The sequence below is a fragment of the Pipistrellus kuhlii genome, unplaced genomic scaffold (assembly GCF_014108245.1).
Source record: "Pipistrellus kuhlii isolate mPipKuh1 unplaced genomic scaffold, mPipKuh1.p scaffold_m20_p_73, whole genome shotgun sequence".
Classification (NCBI taxonomy): Eukaryota; Metazoa; Chordata; class Mammalia; order Chiroptera; family Vespertilionidae; genus Pipistrellus; species Pipistrellus kuhlii.
The window spans coordinates 906404-928093 of NW_023425577.1; the positions used below are offsets into that span (position 1 = coordinate 906404).

The 21690-nt window shown below is 46.9% G+C and overlaps 2 protein-coding genes across 2 annotated transcripts in view; both read right to left on the reverse strand.

Annotated features, from left to right (window-relative positions):
* The window catches only part of LOC118710391 (zinc finger protein 791), a 38499-nt gene extending 17470 nt beyond the window's left edge, over positions 1-21029 (reverse strand). Inside the window, 1 exon segment of the mRNA XM_036422871.2 lies at positions 20880-21029. Within this exon segment, the coding sequence (XP_036278764.2) occupies positions 20880-20912 (33 nt within the window). The 5' untranslated portion in view covers positions 20913-21029.
* On the reverse strand, positions 3995-5847 carry LOC118710392 (serine/threonine-protein kinase pim-2-like). Its single transcript, XM_036422872.2, has one exon. The coding sequence runs from the start codon at positions 5802-5804 to the stop codon at positions 4872-4874; it is 933 nt and encodes a 310-aa protein (XP_036278765.1). The 5' UTR covers positions 5805-5847; the 3' UTR covers positions 3995-4871.
* Positions 21030-21690: the final 661 nt, after the last annotated feature.

The window sequence follows — 21690 nt, forward strand, 5'->3', positions numbered from 1 at the left end:
ACCTTGATTTATACTGTGGCAAGCAAGAAAAATCATAGAATTTGTTTACAACAAAAGGCAATCATCCAAGAGTCTGTAAACATGGCCAGCAAAGCCAGTTGCTGGTCAGTGCTAAGACGATTGCCTGATGTTTGGCCAGTCATGTTGACCCTTAAGTCCCATCCTTTAAAAGGATGTTCCAATTAAGGGATAACAGTAGTAAATCTGCCTGAGCTCCACCATGTAGGAATGAGGTGATGCCATCTCAGACGTCTGTAAACTCCCAGTGCTTTTACCTCAGGGAAGCCTGCGAAGCTCCCCAGTAAGTCTGGAGGTCTTAGAAAGGGGTGACCTGCTTCAGCTCCATGGCACCTGGCAAGGAACTGAGGAGAGGCCACCCCATCCTGCCAGTAGGATTTGCCAAAGGGCACAGGTTTATTTTTAATATTTTCTTATTGATTTCAGAGAGGAAGGGAGAGGGAGAGATATAAACACTAATGATAAGAGAGAATCACTGATCAGCTGCCTTCTGCATACCCCACCCTGGGATGGAGCCTGCAACCTGGGACCATGCCCTGACTGGGAATCATATAGTGACCTCCTGGTCCATAGGTTGACGCTCAACCACCGAGGCATGCCAGCTGGGCCAAAGGGCGTAGGTCTAGCCATATCTTGTCTGAAGGAGTCTCTATAGTGGAATTGAGGTTTTTTAAATTTTATTTTATTTTATTGAGTTTTTACAGAGAGGAAGAGAGAGGGAATAGAGAGTTAGAAACATCGATGAGAGAGAAACTTTGATCAGCTGCCTCTTGCACACCCCCTACTGGTGGATATACTTTATCCAAAGTATACCACAACCAAATAAGCCCTTATTTTCCATCCCCAACATAATAGAAATTACTGCCTCTATCTACTCAGCAACTGGTAAATATCCTGTCCTCACAGATTTGACTGCTTGTTCTGCTCTACCTATGTCAGCAGCCTCTCAGCTGCAGCTGCCCTTCACCTCTGAAGGGACATGATACACCTTCACTACCTGGTTACCCTCAGGGAACCTCAGCATCTTTGTCAGCACCCAGTCTCCGCAGCAGGATCTGTGGGGACAGACCCCTTCTCTCACCTGTGCCGTACCTGCCCCTGTCACAGAATCACTCTAATAGATAAATCCCAACAAAGACCCAGGATTAAGTTAAGGTGGGCCCTGATCCCACACTCCTGTTTCCAAATGCCTCAGAATTTTTTTTTTAAAGTATTGATTTTTAGAGAGAGAGGAAGGGAGGGCTAGAGAGATAGAAACATCGATGAGAGTGAAACATCATCCATCCGTTGCCTCCTGGACGCCCCCTACCTGGGATTGAGCCTGAAATCTGCGCATGTGCCCTGACTGGGAACAGACCCTGTACCTTCTGTGCCTGGGATGATGCCCAGCCAACTGGGGCACACGGACCAGGGCTCAGAATTCTTGAAACTGTCAATTCTGGTAGGCTGAACATCAGTTGAAAGCTTGGTAGGTTCAGCCATGCTACAGGGGTTAGCACCGCTCACAGCACTAGCTCTCCAGCTGCACACGGCGAAGGCTGCCGACAGGCAGCATAGCAGGTCAGAGCAAGAGAAGACAGACGCTCCGGGTAGCTTGTGGCACCAACGGTTATAGTTGGTTGGGGTGGAGCTGGGGCAAGAATCCTTGTCCAAGGGCAGGGGCTTGTGAGATCTGAATTTCCTGCCATCTCTAGAGAAAAGACCACTTGGACCTTCTCATCAGTTTGTCCAGGTGGGAGCCTGCAGGGCAGAGGGAGGGAGAATCAGTCATGAGCAGTCAAATATTAAAAAGTGTGGGGTTCAACTGCTCGTTATAAAGAAACACTAACAGGATGCTTAAGAAATTTAACATTGGGTTACTGTGGATGGCTGAAACAAGAGCTTGGAGGGGACCAGGATGTTTGAGTAGTGAGTTGACTTTAAACCTTATCTTACATAGACTTTTGCTAGCCATTGCATACATTGTTTTTCTGAGTAATCCTATCTAATAAAGAGGGAATATGCTAATTAACCCTCATTCTGTCATAAAGATAGCAGCGCCCACAGCCAATAAGGAGGGAATATGCTAATTGAATGCCCCACCCTCAAAGATGGCGGTCCGCAGTCAATGAGGGAATATGCTGACTGTCCCATCCTCAAAGATGGCGGTGCACAGTCCCCTTATCCCTGCCCGGTGGCAGGTGTGCAGCACAGCCAGGCCTGCTCCAAGGCAGGTCCGGCCGCTCCAAGCACCTGCCTCTGGAGTCCCCCAGTGCCCTTAGCCCGCCAGCCGCTCAGGGTCAGCCCGAGGCTTGTGCTGCCAGCAGTGGTAGCAGCAGAGGAGTGATGGGGTGTCTGTTGCCTTCCCTTGATCACTGGTTGCCTCCTGCCCCTGAGGGCTCCCGGACTGTGAGAGGGGGCAGGCTGGGCTGAGGAACCACCCCTCCAGTGTATGAATTTGCATGCACTGGGCCTCTAGTATGTGTATGTGTGTGCGTGTGTGTATATATAATTTTTTCTATTTAACAGTCATTATTTTAAATTAAACTACTTTTGCTTTTTAAATTATAATTTAAATTTGTTTTTCTTTTCAACATAGAAAACCATTCTAAGATATAATCCTTTAAACACTCATGTTTATAAAAGTTTAAATCACAAAAAAAGAGAAAACTCAAAAATTTTTTTCTAACCAAACCAACCAGAGGCATTATAGCTTCTCCTAACATATCACACTGGGGTATTATTTGAGGTACAAAAGGATATTATACTTTTATTGTTGTTAATCCTCATCCGAGGATATTTTTCTATTGATTTTTAGAAAGGGTGGGAGAGGGAGAGACAGAAACATTAATGAGAGACACATTGATTGGTTGGCTCCTGCATGCACCCTGAGCAGCGAACCTGCAACTGAGATACGTGCCCTTGACTGGAATCAAACCTCGGGACCATTCAGTCCATGGGCCGATGCTCTATCCCCCAAAGCACACCAGCTAGGGCCACATTATACTTAAACAACTTTTATTTCAGAGAGGAAGGGAGAGACATAGAAACGTCAATGATGAGAGAGAATCATTGACTGGCTGCCTCCTGCATGCCCCACACTGGAAATCAAACCGTGACCTCATAGTTCATAGGTTGACTCTCAACCACTGAGCCACATAGGCTGGGCAAACACACTTTTAATGATTTTTATTTATTTCAGAGAGAGCAGAGGAGAGAAGAGAAACATTGATTTTTTGTTCCATTTATTTGTGCATGTATTGGTTGATTGATTCTTATATATGCCCTGACTAGGATGGGATCTGCTACCTTGGCTAGTGGGGCTTGCTCTAACCAACTGAGCTGCCTGGCCAGGGCAAAGCATATCATAATTTTATTTGGGCCTAATCCATTAAATGTATCAGGATTTTAAAAGACTTAAGTTTTGAGTTGTTTTTCGTCTATTAATTAAAATAGGATTTCATTCCCCTTTTGCCTAAGCAATAGTACAGCATTTAAAATTTGAAGCTCTCCAGGGACATACACATACAAAAACTGACCTAAAATGTAAAATGTACCTAAGAGCTCAAATACACTCATCTCATATGTTGAGGATCTCTTGCCTAAAAGAAACATATTTTGTTTGGTTCCAGATCTTACCAAACTCCCATGCCTCTCTGTTAACTTACATTTTGAAAGCACAAGAACTAAAAATCTTACACACTCACCCAGAAAAGATTACAGACTGCCAAGGAAAACTGGAGTACAGAGCTTCAATATGCAATATTATGAGCATCCAAAGAAAGAAACGTAAATCTTCAAAGCCGGTAAGATAAACTGCATTCTTCCCCATAGTTCAGGAGAAAACCCACATCCTGAAGCTTGCAGTCCATACACCCTTATTAGGATACAACTCCTTTAAAAAAAATATATTTTATTGATTTTTTACAGAAAGAGGAGAGTTAGAAACATAGATGAGAATCATCAATCAGTTGCTTTTTTGTTGTTGTTGTTGTTGTTGTGATTCTAGTACGTTTATTAAATAGTGGGTGTCCACATATGGCTTTTTAAATAATCCAGGCATGGAGAGAAGAGAGAGGATGACACAGTTGGAGCTCTCTTCCTCCTAATACATAAGTATTTACATTTCAGCAACTGGACAATCCTGGCTCAGAAGGAGGCAGCAAGAAACCAAAAAAAGGTGGAGGGGGAGGCCCTAGGAGAACAAACAATAAGACTTATTTCCCCACCCTATCTCCCCAAAACCATCCAACCCATCTCAGTGGACTTGTGGTGTCCATCTCCCATTCCTCCCCTCATCTTGGAAGTAGGGTTTTCTCCTCACCAGAATAAGAGCACTTGGAATAACAGAGTAGGGTCCCTTCACAAAAGAAAAAAAAGAAGAAAAAGGAAGAAGAAGAAGAAAACCCTGGGATAACAACAGGGCATCACCTCCCCCAGAATAATCAACCCTGGGCTGAGGTAGGCAAGCAGCTTGACTGAACATGGAACCTTAACCTAAGCCAGAAGACAGTCCCTTGGCTAAAATTAAGAGCTGCTGGGTATTCCAACAAAAGCACCCTGCCCAAGTTAGAGCATTTCAACTAAGTTCATGTGGTGTAGCAGGCAGGAGTGCCAGTGTGAGGGTTGTAACACGGATTCCAGGGGCTCAGAATGGAATTAACTTCAAATGAGAAGCTAGGAAGTACCCCCTCCCCCCTCCAGAATGAGCAACCACAGATTCTGGGAGGGAGGCTCCTTAACGGGATTGGGATGGGGACTGGGCAGACTGGGCTTGTTTTCTGACCCTAGTAACACTGGATTTGTAATGACCTGTAAAATCAGATCAACGGATGTCCCTCTATCCCTGTGGCGGTGGCCAGGGGACAACCCAACTAGGGCAGCAGGGACCAGGCCAAAGGGGCAGAACCCCCTTTAGGAGTGTCAGGGGGTGCATCCTCATCTGGGGTCTGCATCCAGGGATCCACCAGGATCTCCTCCAAGGAGGGTCGAGCAGAAGGTTTAGGGTCCAGGCACCGGCGGATTAGGGCACAACAGTCTGGGGTCACATGGTCTGGGAAGTGGAGCTCAGCATCCAAAATCTCCTGGTCCCTCTCGAAGGGAATGTCCCCGCACACCATGTCATAGAAGAGGATGCCCAGGGACCAGACGGTGGCTGGGAGGGCATGGTACTGGTGGTGTGAGATCCACTCCGGGGGACTGTACACCCTTGTCCCGTCAAAGTCAGTGTAGGGCTCATCATGAAGCAGGGCACCGGAACCAAAATCAATGAGTTTGATAGACACTCGGCGGAGGTCTATCAGGATGTTCTCGTCCTTGATGTCGCGATGCACGACCCCCCGGGTGTGGCAGTGCCGCACGGCCGACACCAACTGGGTGAAGAGGCAGCGGCTCCGTTCTTCGCCCAGTGGGCCCTGCTCAGTGATGTAGTCAAAGAGATCCTGGGCCGGCAGAGGCCGCTCAAGGACCAGCATGTAGCCCTCGGGGGTCTCAAACCAGTCGAGCAGGCGGATCACACCGGGGTGCCCACCGCCTGCACCCACCTTCCAGAGCAGCGCCACCTCCAGCGGGCATGTGACCAACTCTGTCTCCGACAGGGTGGACCGGCCCAGCACGCGATTCCTGGGGATCACTTTGATGGCCACCTGGAGCTGGTCCGTGATGCGATGTCCTGCGAAGACTGTGCCAAAGCCCCCCTTTCCCAGCAGGGGGCCAAGTCGGTACTTGGCCTCGAACGCTTCCCGATCCTTGCCTCCTGGCGGCGGTGTGGGGGCCATCGCAAGCCCCTGAAGAGGTTTGCTCAACATGGAGGAGGCGCTGCGCAGATTGAGCCCGTGAGCCCGCAGGGCGTCGACACCCTGGGCAGCGAGGATGGGGAGCCAGGACTTGGGGGCGCCAGGGTGGAAGGCGGAGAAGCCGGAGGCCCAGAAGCGCCCACAGACGGCGCAAGGCTCTGATTCGTCGCGCTCGCTAGCCCCAAGCTCAATCAGTTGCTTCTTGCACACCCCCCACTGGGGATGTGCCCGCAAGCAAGGTACATGCCCTTGACCGGAATCGAACCCAGGACCTTTTAGTCTGCAGGCCGACGCTCTATCCACTGAGCCAAAAACGGCTTCGGCAGGATACAACTCTTTTTAAGAAAAAAAATATTTTTATTTATTTCAGAGGTGAGAGAGATAGAAACGAAAGGTCCTGGGGGAGAGACCCAGGCTTTTTACACAACACAATTCCAGATGATCATTCCACGCTTTCCTCTTCCATAAAACATCCATAGGGGGAAAATACCTATATCTATATAAATAATAATATATAGAAAATCTGTAAAAAGGGGAACATTCATGGCGGTGTGGAGAAATGACACAATTAAAATACTATGCAGTGTGAAGTGGACCATGGCGGTCAAACAGTTAACAATGATGCTGTGGACTAGGGAGGGGAAGATGGCGTTGGGAATGCGGGGAAAGATTTGGAAATTTAAGGTTTGCTGTAAGTCCCAGAAAGATTTAGGTTGGGGGACAGACTTGTAGATTTGAGGCCCTGCTCCCCAAACATCTATAAAATTCAAGCAAAAACGGGTCCTCCTGGGGAGAAAGACGGCCTGGGGACCACAGACCACCGTGCTCCCACATGGGAACCCCCGAGACTGAGTCCCGACTGTCTCCTGCTGGTCCTCGCTGTGGCCACCGGACATTCCCGGGGAGACACCGCCGGCGGCGGGTCCGCTTGCCGCGGAGCCCCGGCTGCGTGCCGCGCCGCCCGAACTCCGCAGGGTCCTCCGGGGCCGCGTCCACCAGGCGGCCCCAGCCCCTCCTGCTCGGGTTCCCACCGCCGCCGCCCACACACTCACCATTTCCTACTAGGGGGTCCCTGCTGTCCACACGGACTCTCCTGGACCTGCAGGTCCTGGCGGAGGTCTCCGTGGCGGAGGGCGTGGAGAAGCTACCCGACGCCTGTAACCGCCGCGGATGGCGAGAGAAGCGACGAGACCACAGTCCACGACGTCACCAGAGCGCCGCCCTCACGTACGTCCCCGGCGACTCCCCTGATTGGACAGTTTGCAAGCCCCGCCCCTCCCGCCCGAGTGACAGGGAGCTGGAGGTTACATCTTTGAGCAGAGCTGGTCTTAGCTCTGGATCTGAATCTGACCTTTAACTATAAGGCTGTCAGGCCACTCACGACCCTTCTTCAAAAAGAGAGACGTTTAAAAATGACCTCTTCCAATGTAATGATGACTGGTTCCATTTTGATGGTTGACCGTCTCCAGCAAGGAGATGTCCGTCCTTCTGCCTTCCTACTCCCACATATCTGGTGCTTTAAAGAATCCTGTGGTCTCCGGGGCACTTGGCTCCGGTGGGAAGTGTGAAGCCCATAGTCCTAGACCAGGCCCCAAGCCCCAGATGCCAGCATCAACCTATCAACCAGGAGGTCACGGGATTCCCAGTCAGGGCACATGTCCGGGTTTGCCCTGTATCCCCAGTAGGGGGCGTGCAAGAGGCAGCTGATCAATGATTCTCATCACTGAAGTTTCTATCTCACCTTTCCTTTCTGAAATCAATAAAAATATATATTGAAAAAGAAAAGAAATCCATTTGTGATAGATTAGGGAAGTGGTAGAAAGCAAAGACATAATGAGGGGGGGGGCCTCTGGGATTGAACAAAAAATTAAGTGACAGAAATATACATCTTTTACATAGGTGGGTACAAGATAATTAATAGTAAACAAATAATATGACAAAAATAACAATGAGAGAATTTGTAGTCTCTGCCCTGGTACCCGGAGGAGTCCGGAAAAAAAGAAGTTATCCTGACGTTCCAAAGGTATGTTATCTTAGATGCAAAAGGCAACAGACAAGTTCAGTTAAGGTAAAGATTGACTTTTGTTAGGAAAGATTCTAGCCTAGGGCATGACTATCTGCCATAAACTGCTTTTAGTTAAAAAAGTTTAAAAAATATTTTTATTGATTTCAGACAGGAAGGGAAGGGACAGAGAGAAACATCAACGATGAGAGAGAATCATTGATCAGTTGCCTCCTGTGCACTTTCCACTGGGGATCAAACTTGCAATCCGGGTATGTGCCCTTGATCAGAATAGAACCAGGGACTCTTCAGTCTGCAGGCCAATGCTCTATCCACTGAGCAAAACCAGCTAAGGCTAGTTAAAAAGCTTTAATTTCAGACCATCCTTTGTGGTTATTTTAGGTCTCTGAGTTTGCAAGGCTGCCATGCAGGCATTTCCTTAGTATGTGTCCCCTTTTTGTCCACAGAGGCTAAGTATCCAAGAGAAAACCTTTTCAAGGAACTCCATTAATAGTCATTCTTTGGAAGGCAAAGGAGGCAAATGGAAGAACGCTGCTTAGAGAAAAAGAATAGATGACAAAGGTATGAAGAATAAATCAGGGCAGTGGTCATCTAGGGGGCAGGGCAGCAATGAGTCAGGGATGGGAGCATCAGGAAACCCTCACCACTGCCCACAGGCCATTTATGAATCTTGACGATGATTCCAAGGGTGTTTGTTCTGTTATTACTAAGTTTTCCCATAACTCAGTTTGTACAATTTTTTCTGAATACAGTTAATGATAAAATTAAGAAGTAATTAAGATTGGAAAAGCCAAAACCGGTTTGGCTCAGTGGATAGAGTGTTGGCCTGTGGACTGAGGGTCCCAAGTTCGATTCTGGTCAAGGGCATATACCTTGGTTGCAGGCACATCCCCAGTGGGGAGGGGGGGAGAGGGGGTGCAGGAGGCAGCTGACCGATGTCTCTCTCTCATCTATGTTTCTAACTCTCTATCCCTCTCCATTCCTCTCTGTAAAAAAAAAAAATCAATAAAATATATTAAAAAAACCCAAAACATAGCATATTTAAAAAAAAAAAGATTGGAAAAGAACTATTTGTATATGTTTGTTTGCCCTGTAAAGTTGCAATCTGAGTTTTGGCATAAAAAATTGGTAACAAGCCAAGTGTCTATTTAGAAAGAATGGGTTATATAAATTCACTATATGTACTTTTTTTTAAACAAAGAGTATTGCTATGAAAAGATCTGGAGGATTTATCAATAGAAAAAAAAGCAAAGTGTGTTGCAATATGTATATACAAGATGTTACGTTTCCTATAATTTGCATTGAAAGGTGGACCCCCAACCCCACCCAAAGTTTGGATGAATAGCTGAGACCAATACACACCTGCCAGGAACGTATGAAAGCGTTTATAATAACTTCTATAACTGAGGTCTCTAGGCAGAGCTGGGAAGGCCTCTCAAGCAAGTGAGAAATGGCTTGAGAGAGCAAGGAAAGAAGCCTGGACTGGATTAAAAAAAAAAAAAATTTTTATGGATTTCAGAGATCGAAGTAGAGAACGAGAGTGTAGCATCAATGATGAGAGAGAACCATTGATCGGCTGCCTCCTGCATGCCCCCTACTGCGGACTGAGTCTGCAACGTGGGCAGTGTCCTGACTGGGAATTGAACCGTGACCTCCAGGCTCACAGGTCCATGCCCAACCACTGAATCATGCCAGCTGGGCTGGACTGGTTTTTATTTTTATTGAGGTTAGGTACGGGCTAGGGTAAGAGTTCACACACACAGACACAAAGAGAGGGCTTTCATGGACTGAGTATCTTGTCAGCACTAAAGAAATGGGGAGCAGGCTTTTTTTCAGTCACCTTGTACAGACATGGGACACAAGGGGAAGAAGGAGGGCTAAGGCTGTCAAGTTGTCAGATGTTAGATAATAGAAAATATATTCCTCAAAGATACTGCAGGTTTAGTTCCAGACTACCACAATAAGTGAATACTGCAATAGAGCGAGTTAGAATCTTTTTACTGCTTGAGGGTCTTACATTCCATTTGTAAAAAATGCAACATAAGTGCAACAAAGTGAGGTCTGCCTGTTTATTCATCTCTGACCCTGATTCCTGGCAGGAAGATCATCTTTTGTTCTAATGAGGAGACTCTGGTTGGGCTGCTGATGGCTCCTGGAGGGGGACTATCATCATGGCTTGGTTTGGAGCTTGGAATTTTCAGCTACCCGCCTCTGTCCTCCAGAGCGGGGAGAAAGGTTGAAAATGGTGTTAATAGCCGAAACCAGTTTGGCTCAATGGATAGAGCATCGGCTTGGGGACTGAAAGGTCCCGGGTTCGATTCCGGTCAAGGGCATGTACCTTGGTTGCGGGCATATCCCTAGTAGGGGGTGTGCAAGAGGTGGCTGATCGATGACTCTCTCTCATCGATGTTTCTAACTCTCTATCTCTCTCCCTTCCTATCTGTACAAAATCAATAAAATATATTTAAAAAAAAGAAAAAAAGAAAAGAAAATGGTGTTAATAATCGACTATGCCTATGTGAGGAAGACTGCACATTCCCAATAGTATGGGGTTCAGAGAGCTTCTGGGTTGGTGAGAACATTCATGTACCAGGAAGGTGAGGTACCCAAATTCACAGGGAGCTTACAGCGCTCTCTTCACCTATCTATTCATCTGTATCCTTTCATAAACTGGTAAACTTAGTGTCTCCCGGAGTTCTAGAAAATTAATCAAATCCAACGAGGGGGTTTATAGGAACCTTTGATTTGTAACCAAGTCAGACAGAAGTTGTGAATAACCTGCAGACCTACTACTTGCGACTGGCATCTGAAGTGGGGTGGGATGGGTGGGGCAGGGTCCTGGGACTGAGACCTTAACCTGAAGGATATGACAATATCTCCAGAGAGACAGTGTTATGATTAAATTGCAGGATACCAGCTGGTATCACAGATAATTGCTTGTTGTGGGGTGAAAAAACTTGACATATTCAGTGACCAGAGTGTCAGGATTGAAGTGTTCTGAGTAGAAGTGGGTTTTCTCTACTCAGGAGTAATACCGGTTTTTCCAACAGACCAGCGAGGAGACAGAGACCTCTGGTTTCTTGTCTGCAATATAGGAGCTCAAGTGACAGTCCCATCTTCACCAGAAAAAAGCAAACAAACTTACAATCAACAACTCTTTCTAGAGCTATCAAAGAATTGAGGTCACAAGGGCAAACTGCTGTCTCCAAAATTGGAGAGAGAGAGAAATAGCCACTCTGAAATGTGCCCACAATATTCTTCTCTCCTTAACAAGGTCTGTCCTCAAAGATTCTGTTTCACCAGAGCCGAACTGGCTGGGATTTTCCCAGAGCCACACTGACATGGGGACGGAAGTTGCCAGCTGAAGTCCCCTCTAGCCTTTCTGCCTGACCTAACTTGAGGCTGGAGACACAGATTCAGAAACACTTGTGAGGTTCACAGGCGATTTTTTCCTCCTGACAGCAAGTATGTGGTGTGTATCCACACCATTTCTCCATCTCCCCAACATCAACTGGGTGGCATACAAGTCAGTTCTACCACTAACCAGAGTTAACATCAGACTACAGTTTAAGAGCTCAGTCCCACAGACTGCCACACGTCAGATGCCAGCTGCAAATGAGGCTCAGGCCATAATCAACAACAAATCTGAAGGTTCCCAGGACACTCCCTCATGTTTGCTAATTTGCTAAAACTACTATCAGAATCTACAAAAAAATGTTTTACTTATTATTATCACATTATTGTAAGACCTAGGAGCCAGGAACAGCCAAATGGAAAGGGTGCTCCAGGCAAGTGGGGGTGGGTACAGTAGGAGCTTCCATGCACTGTCCATGTAAGACACCCTCCAGCACACTGATGTGTTTGCCAATCATATCTCTCTGAACCCCAAAGTTTCAGATTCAAATTAGGCTTCTTTACATAGGCACGACTGATCAAATCACGGACCAATGGTGAATAACTCAATCAACAGCCTTCTCCCCTCCCCAGAGGTTGAGGCTAGGTTGAAAGTTCGAATCCTCTAGTCAAAGGTTGATCTTCCTGATGAGCAACCCCCATCCTGAAGCCTCTGAACAGTCACCTCATCTATATTAATAAAATGGTAATATGCATTGAAAAGTGGACCCTCAACCCAACCAAAGTTTGGATGAATAGTTGAGACCAATACACACCTACCAGGAACGTATGAAAGGGTTTATAACTTCTGTAACTGAAGTCTCTAGGGAGAGCTGGGCCGGTTTCTCAAGCCAGTGGGAAATGGCCTGTGATGGGGTGGTTAGGGGTGATTAGGCCAGGAGAAGAGGGCAGTTTGGGATGATCAGACCGGCACTCGGAGAGGGACAGTTGGGGGTGAGCAGGCTGGCTGGGGGGCAGTTGGGGGCAAGCAGGCCGACAGGCAGAGTGGTTAAGGGTGATCACACAGGCAAGCAGGTGAGCATTTAGGAGCCAGCAGTCCTGGATTGCGAGAGGGATGTCCGACTACCAGTTTAGGCCTGATCCCACGGGGTCGGGATCCCAGGTTGGAAAAGGTGCAGGCTGGGCTGAGGGACACCTCCCACCACCATGCACAAGTTTCATGCACTGGGCCACTAGTTAGAACATACTATGCTCCTATCACCCTTATTTTCTGATGGTCCAAGGGTTTTGGGAGGTCTTTGCTAGGAACCACGGACAAAGATATAACATCTTTATCATTATATAACAGAAGGACACTGCACAGGACACAGGCTCATTAAAATACTGAGACCAAAAAATAAAATAAAATAAAATAAAATAAAATAAAATAAAATAAAATAAAATAAAATAAAATAAAATAAAATAAAATAAAATAAAATAAAATACTGAGACCAAATCTTAGGACTATAGAACATTTCCTCTCTACCACAACACAGCACTAAAGCAGCAACACGCTTGTTTAATAGCAGTGGAACACACTGGAAGAACTATAGTTTCAGAACTTATTTAAGAAGCCCCTGTAGAACCCTAAAGATGACATGGAGACAAAAGCAAGGACACATGAGGATATTTGCCTTTGTTACAGCAAACAGTAAACACAGACTCAACTCTAGTCATCCTATCTGATAAAGAGCTAATATGCAAATCGTCATCTCATCCTCACACTGTGATGGGAACCAGCCAGGCACAAATGAGCTGAGAGAGAGGAATGGGGACCAGCCAGGCTGAGGCCCGGGAGAGGGACGAGCCACAGGCCCCGCAGTCCTGGGTGGTCCCAGGCACCAGTGGCTGGGGGCAGCCAAGGAGAGGAACAAGCCACCCACCCTGCAATCACAGGTGCCAGTGGCTGCGCCTGCAGCCCAGAAGAGCGACAAGCTGCACACCCTGTGGTCCTGGGCACCCGCGCCTGTGGTCTGGGATAGGGACAAGCTGTCTGCCCCCCGGTACCAGGCACCCGCGCCTGTGGTCTGGGATAGCGACAAGCTGTCTGCCCCCCGATACCAGGCACCCGCGCCTGTGGTCTGGGATAGGGAAAAGCTGTCTGCCCCCCGGTACCAGGCACCCGCGCCTGTGGATGCGGCCCAGGAGAGGGACAAGGTGCCCACCCTGCAATCCCAGGCACCAGCACCCGTGGCTGCAGCCTGGGTGAAGCCACCTGCCCATGATACCCTGTGGCTGCGGTCAGCCTGGGTGAAGCTGGACGGGGTCCTGGGTGCCTGCGGCCAGCCAGAGGGAAGGAATCCTGGGTTCCCAGTGTGGGGCGAGGCAGAGGCGGTTAGGGGCGATCAGGCCAGCAGGAGAGCAGTTAGGGGCAATCGGGCAGGCAGGCAGAGGTGGTTAGGGGTTATCAGGAAGGCAGCAGGCAGACAGAGGGGGTAGGAGTGATCAGGCAGGCAGACAGGCGAGTAGTTAGAAGCCAGTGGTCCCGGAGGCAGTCGAACATGCCCTGTGGGGTCCTGGACTGGAGAGTGTGCAGGCAGGCTGAAGGAACTCCCTGCCACCCCGTGCACAAATTTCATGCACCGGGCCTCTAGTATAACTATAAAACCTCATACTAAAGGCCTACTTCCCTCAGTTCTTCTTCCAGTTCCTTTTTGTTATTTAATCTGGAAAATTATCTCATGTCCAGCATTCAACAAAAACAACAAGGCATGCTAAAAGTTAAAACGCAGTGTGAAAAGACAGAACAGGTAAGAGAATATAATTCAGATGTAGCAGACATGTTGGAATGATCAGACCAGAAATGTAAAGCAACCATGATTAATATGCCAAACGCTAATGGAATTAGTGGACAACATAAAGAACAGATAGGTAATGTAAGCAGAGATGAAAACACTAAGAAATAAAAAAATGGGAAATGCAAGCAAAAATAAAAGAAAATGTTAAAACAACAGAACATAAATGAATTCTTTGGGGGTTGGGGACAGTAGCAGCTCACTGATACAGGGGAAATGTGAATACAACCTTCCAAAACTAAAATTTCTGTTGCACAGAGAAAAAAAGGACCCCCCACCCCCCGAGAAATCCAAGAACTTCGGGACAATTACAAAAGGTGCAACATACACATGAAGGAGAATAAAGATTTTAAAAAACAGTAAATAAGTAAAGCAACGATGACCAAGAGTTTCCCAAAATTAATGATAGACAACAAACTACAAACCTAGGAATCTCAGAGGTCACCAAACAAGATAAAAACCAAAAAATGAACACCTAGACTTACCATATTCAAACTTGAGAGAAAAAAAATCAAAGATGAATGAAGCTGGGGAGGAGGAACCCATAGTTTTAGAGAAATAAAGATGAGAATGAAATCAGACTTATTGCCGAAACCGGTTTGGCTCAGTGGATAGAGCATCGGCCTGAGGACTGAAAGGTCCCAGATTTGATTCCGGTCAAGGGCCTTGGTTGTGGGCACATCCCAGTAGGGGGTGTGCAGGAGGCAGCTGATCGATGATTCTCTCTCATCGATGTTTCTAACTCTCTATCCCTTTCTCTTCCTCTCTGTAAAAAATCAATAAAATATATTAAAAAAAGAAAAGAAAACAGACTTATTTTCAGCAACTATGCAAACAGGAAGAGAATATGTGAAATAAATGTTGAAAGAAACACCACTCAAGATAGAGCTACTTTATCTTTTAAATATAAGGGATAGTCCTAGTTTGTTTGGCTTAGTGGATAGAGTGTCAGCATGTAGATTGAGGGGTCCCAGGCTCAATTCTGGTTAAGGGCACATGTTCGGTTTGTGGGCTCAATCCCCAGTAGAGGGTGTGGAGGAGGCGCCCAATCAATGAGTCTCTCTCATTACTGATGTTTCTCTCTCTCTTTCCCTATCCCTTTCTCTCTGAAATCAAGGAAAAAAAAAAAAAGCATATAGTAGAGGCCTGGTGCATGAATTTGTACACAGGTGGCGTCCCTCGGGGTGGCTTGTGGGGATCACACTCCCACGCTCGCAGCCCCACGGCCCTACATGGCATCCTGCGTTGGCCTGGTGCCGTCCACCATCAGTTACCTGTGGGGTGCCATCTGTGGGCGACTGGCAGGGTGACTGGGTCCCCACTTTGGCCTGGTGCCACCTGCTCACCTGCTCCACCATCCCATTGCAGTCCCGCTCTCGTTGGGGCCCATTGGGGCTGGCAGTGCCTCCACTGCCACCCGCTGCCAGCACCGTGTCCCTGATGCCTGCCATGTTCTGTGCCACCCCCTGGTGGTCAGAGGACATCATAGCAAGCAGTCGAACTCCCGGTCTCCTGCTTGAATTTCCAGTTGAACAACTGCCCAAGGGGACAAATTGCAAATTAGGCTTTTATTATCTCTAATATAATAAAAGCCTAATATGCAAATTGACCAAATGACTGGAGGAACGACTGGTTGCTCTGATGTGCACTGACCACCAGGGGGCAGATGCTCAATGCAGAAGCTGCTTCTAGACTGCAGGTCCCAGGCCAGCCAAGGCGGGTGACCAGCGGGGGCCCTCCCAATCACCCTGCCAATAGCCCCACAGATCAGCCCTGATTGCTGGGCAGGTCTAGGGACTCTACCTGTGCACAAATTTTGTGCACCAGGCCTCTAGGATAAAATTAAAAAAGGGATAGCGGAGACTGGTTTGGCTCAATGGACGAAGTGTTGGCCTGTGGACTGAAGGGTCCCAGGTTCGATTCCGGTCGGGGGCATGTGCCTTGGTTGCAGGCACATCCACAGTAGGGGGTGTGCAGGAGCAGCTGATCGATGTTTCTCTCTCATCGACGTTTCTAGCTCTCTGACCCTCTCTCTTCCTCTCTGTAAAAAATCAATAAAATATATTAAAAAAAAAAAAAGAGGGCTAAATGATGACTTTCTGACAAAAAAGAATTAGGGAATTTGTCACCTAATAAAGTACACCTGCTTTGTAAGAAATGTTAAATTTGTCAGGAAGAAGGTAATGATAAAGAAAGGTAGAGAAAGAATAAATGAAAGTAAAATATTTTTTCTTTTGTTATTTAATCTGACAACACTATGTTCAAAGTCCTAATAGTAACAATATATTCAGTAATTACAGCTTATAGATAACTGAAATGAGTAACAGCAATGTTTCAAGAGACAGGGAGGGAGGGAGGGACTGGAAGTACTCTTGCATCTCCCGTAGAGAGATACAGTGTTACTTTACAGAGAACTTAGGTTAGCTGTATGTGTATACTGCAAACTCAAGCCCAACTAAAAAAGTGTAAAATGGTATGTTAAGAGAGGAGAAAAATGGAGCCAGATAAAATGCTCACTAAAAGGCAGAGAAGGGCCCACTACTGCTGGGAATGTAAATAGTACAGACACTGTGGAAAACAATATGGAGGTTCCTCAAAAAATTAAGAACAGATTTACCACATGACCTCGAAATTCCTCTTCTGGATATCTACCTGAAAAATCTGAAAACACTTACTCATACATACATAATACCTTTATGTATATTGCAGTACTAGTCACAATAGCAAAGACATGGAAACAAGCTAAGTGCTCTTCAATGGATGAAGATAGAGAAAATGTGATACATATATACAATGGAATATTACTCTGCCATAAAAATGATGAAATATTGCCATTTGCGACTACATGGGTGAATCTTGAGAATATGCTAAATAAAGTAAGTCGGATGGAAAAGGAGAATAAGTATATTACTTCACTCATATGTGGGATGTTAAATAAAAAGCAATACAAAACAAACAAACTCATAGATACGGACAATAGGTGTATGGTTAGCAAAGCAGGGAGGAAGAAAGCCAAGGGGAAAGCCACGGTGACAGAAGGATGGTGATTTTATTTTATTAAAAAAAAAATATATAAGTTTTCAAAAATATATTTTTATTGATTTCAGAGAGGAAGGGAGAGGGACAGAGAGATAGAAACATCAATGATAAGAGAGAATTATTATTTAAAAAGTATATATTTTATTGATTTTTTTTTATAGAGAGGAAGGGAGAGAGATAGAGAGTTAGAAACATCATTGAGAGAGAAACATGGATCAGCTGCCTTCTGGCACACCCCCCACTGGGGATGTGCCCGCAACCAAGGTACATGTCCCTGACCAGAATCGAACCTGGGACCTTTCTGTCCGCAGGCCGACGCTCTACCACTGAGCCAAACTGGTTTCGGCAAGAGAGAATTATTGATCAGCTGTCTCCTGCATACCCCTCACTCGGGATCAAGCCTGCAACCTGGGCATATGCCACACTGGCCAGGTGAGGATGGTGACTTTAAATGGTTAACACACAAAGGTGTATACAGATGTTGCATTATAAAGGTGTACACCTGAAATTTATATAATGTTATTAAAAATTGTTACCCTGATAAATTTATTTAAAAAATTTACTTCAAATGCAACAAAAAGGCAGAGAAGGCGGAACAAAGATTGAAATAAAAAAAGTAACAAAGGCCCTAACTGGTTTGGCTCAGTGGATAGAGTGTCAGCCTGCAGACTGAAGGGTTCTGGTTTTGATTCTGGTCATGGACATATACCCTGGTTTCCGGCACATCCCCAGTAGGGGGTGTGCAGGAGGCTGCTGTTCGATGTTTTTGGCTCAAACATGGATAAGAATAATATGCATTTGCGGTAACTTGTTTTTATAGAAAGGAATACTAACAGGAGCTCAAGAAATGATCAAAACTGTGTATTTGGAGGTGGCTAGAGTAACAGCACTGGCAGGACCAGATTTGTGGGTAATATAAATAAAAATAAAAATAGAAATACACCTTTAAAAAGAGCAATCCATGGCCCTGTGAACAGTGAGTCCTTCAGCTGATTGTCAAATGAGCAGTACCAGCTGTCCAACTTTGAACTGGTTGCTCACTGAACCTTCTTAAGTTAGACTTTTGCTATCTTACAAATTTATTTAAAATAAACAGAGAAAGTGATGTTACTATTTTACTAGTCTTCCTTTAACTATAACTTTTGTATATAGGATTAAGTAACTAAGATTTAGTTACTTTAAATACTAAGGGTTACAAAAGTGTAACCATACAAAATGAAAATTTCACATACCTTGCTAACTAAAAGGACAAGTGGCATCCAGTTTATCCTTCTCCTTTATCCCACAGGCTCAAGGGGGCTCAGATACACGGCCCTCAGGTCTCTACACAGGGGTAGTTTCAGGAATAAGTAGCATATTACTGTGCAATAGGCATTTGGGTATAGCTATTTCAAATGTAGTAGGATTTTCAAAGACTTATTTAAACTTTGATCAGTTTAGCTCACATCACTTAAAACAGAAATTCAATTGCTTTAGCCTTTTAAATATCAATGCTCCACAGGGATGTGTACAAATACTGATGTAAAAACAAAAAATTAACCTGAGCGCTTAAACACATTCATCTCGTCTGGAAATTCTCTTGCCTAAAAGGAACAAAAATTCTATTTAGTTATTTAAAAAAATATATTTTATTGATTTTTTACAGAGAGGAAGAGAGAGGGATAGAGAGCTAGAAACATCAATGAGAGAGAAACATTGACCAGCTGCCTCTGCACACCCCCTACTGGGGATGTGCATGCAACCAAGGTACATGCCCTTGACCAGAATCGAACCTGGGACCTTTCAGTTCACAAGCTGACGCTCTATCCACTGAGCTAAACAGGTTTTGGCTCTATTTAGTTCTTACAAGGTCCTCCAGGAAACTAGAGCCAAAGGGTTGCAGCATTCAATGGATAAAGGATCCAAAATAAAGAAACACAAGCATTGGAATCAGTTTTAGATGAGCAGCCTGCTTCCCACAGGACAGAAGGAAAGCCACTGTCAGTAGGTTCCACGTCCTAGACTCTCCCGGTTAAGATATAACCCCTGGGGTGGGCCAGTCCCTGGAAGAGGAGGGGAGGGACACCTGAGCAGCCCTAGGAATGAAGTCTGGGGGCTCCAACACCCTCCTCCCACAGTGAGGAAATGCTCAGCCAGATTCAGTTTAAGGTTCTGACCCAAATTAACTCCAAATTCATGAACACTAATTCAGGACACAGAACTCCAGATGTTCTCAAGGCACAGGAATGACACTCTGAGTGCACCTACACTGTGGGTGCAAAACTCCAACCTACGCCTAGAAACAGGCCCAGGGGAAGCACAACTAAAACCTCAGAAGGGGCTTCACCCCCTCGCCCAGGTGCACCTGCACCCCAGCTTTCAGGGCTGTAGCTTCTCAGTGTAAAGGCTCCCTCCATGGCGGGTGTGAGCAGGTGGGACACCTGCAGGGGACGCTCTCCAGAAAAACAACAAATTGAGCCTTCAAGCACTCCCCTTTGCAGGCTCAAGGGGGCCTCAGATACACTGCCTTCAGGTCTCTACACACCACTGCAGTTACTCTGCAACACACTTTGGTATTTTGAATGACATAAATCCCGTGTTTGAACAATCCACCAAAATCACATAATCCTAGCATTCATGGGGAGAGGAAGGAAGAATAAGTGTCTTTTACTAGTTTAACTAGAAAACCTCTTAAGATGTATTCTTGTCAGAAAAAGGTGTCAATTATTTCTATTTAGATGAAAAGGAACTGGTTTATAATTGCTCACACTCGAACACTTCTGCTCTGCAAGTCTGAACCTGGAATTTTATTTGAAAACACTCCGAAAATAAAAAGCAGACTTCAGAAACTTACTACAAGGGAAGAAAGAGTCAAAAAAAGAATTCTATACAAATGTAAAGCAACACTGAAAATCCCCCCCCTCCTCCGAAATCCACCTCTTTCTTGCCTGAGTGTAACGACTTTGTCTTTCTAGCTTTTCTGATGAAACGTATTTAACCCTTATTGAAAAGCAAAATCATATCTAAGCCGGTAAGTCTTTTCAGGTGACAAACACAGGGAGGGGCTGTGCTCACGGGACAAGACACCCAGGAAAGTTCCCGAAGAGGAACCTCCACCCTAAGGACTTGCCCTGCGTATCCGTGCCCAGGGCAGATCCTGGGGGAGCGGAACGGGGACTTCACTCAACGATTCCAGATGGCTATTCTCGGCCTTCCTCTCATGTAAAAATATCCACAGAGAATAAATAAAATACATCCTTAAAAAGAGCAATCCAGGGCCCTGTGGGAAAATGATAAATAGTTGGTAATGATGCTGTGAGCCGGGCAGACCAAGTTAGCCTTCAGGAACGTGAGGAAGGATTGGGTGGGTGGGTGGGGGCGGACAGAGGGGGGCCAAGGGGTGGGAGAGACGGGGTCCTGGATTGGAGACCCTGCTTCCCAGGCATCAGGAAAACCAGGTAAAACGGGTCTCCCTGAGGAGAAAGGAGGGGCTCAGACCTCAGCGCCTCCTCTGCACACACCCCGCAGGCCGAGTCACGGTTTCCCTCGTGCCCCCCCCCCCCCAACCCCTCCTCGTGGTCCCCGCACGGTCTGGGGAGACGCGGGGCTGGGGCTGCGGGCGCAGAGCTGCCGGAGTCTCCGCGTCTATGACCGGACAGGACATGGGGTCCCGGCCGCCCGCCCAGCCCCGCCCCGCCCCGCGCTGCGAGCCCGAGAGGACCGACCGAGGCCCTAAAGGAAACCGGGGAACTCGGTCCGCAGACTGTGGACTTGACCGCCGGAGGCCAGGTCGGGTAACAGCGGTTCCAAGCAGCCCCTGCCCTGGTCCCGGCCCGGCACCCCCCCTCCCACGCTCACCACCTCCCGGCGTTGGGGGTCCCGGGGCGCCATCCCTGAGCTCCGCGGCGGGCGCAGGTCCGGTGGGCCGGGCTGACGCTGCGGCGGAGACACCGGGACCGTTACCCGCAGGTGGGACGCGGCCCAGCGCCGCCCGGAGCGTCTGCGCGGTTTCAGGAGCCTGCCTGCTGCCGCGCCCTGATTGGACAGCTCGCAAGGCCCCGCCCCTCGTTTTCCTGAGTGACAACCGGGAAGGTCCATGGGGCTAACCCGGAATAGCTGTTGCGGGTGGGCGGGACATGTCCCCTCGAGAGGCGGTTGCTTTTTTAATTTAATTTTTTATTTTTTTACTTTTGAGCAATGTTTGCTTTTATTTTTTATTTTTATTTATTTATTTATTTATTTTTTAAAATATATTTTATTGATTTTTCGCAGAGAGGAAGGGAGAGAGATAGAGAGCTAGAAACATCGATGAGAGAGAATCAATGATCAGCTGCCTCTTGCACACCCCCTACTGGGGATGTGCCCGCAACCCACGTACATGCCCTTGACCGGAATCCAACCTGGGACCTTTCAGTCCCCAGGCCGAAGCTCTATCCACTGAACCAAACTGGTTTCTTGACATTTGCTTTTAAATAAAACCTGTTCCTGGCCTTAGAGGGGCTGTGCTGTCTACCTGAACGCGGGACACCTGTGTGCGCAGGGAACTGCAGTTTCCAGTCGGAGCAATGCCCATGTCTGAGCAAGGGGGGCGTCCAGGCGAGACCAAGCCCCTGAGACCAGAAGGTCAGAAGGCCTCCCTGGGTCAGGGGTTGGCCTAGGCTGGGAGGCC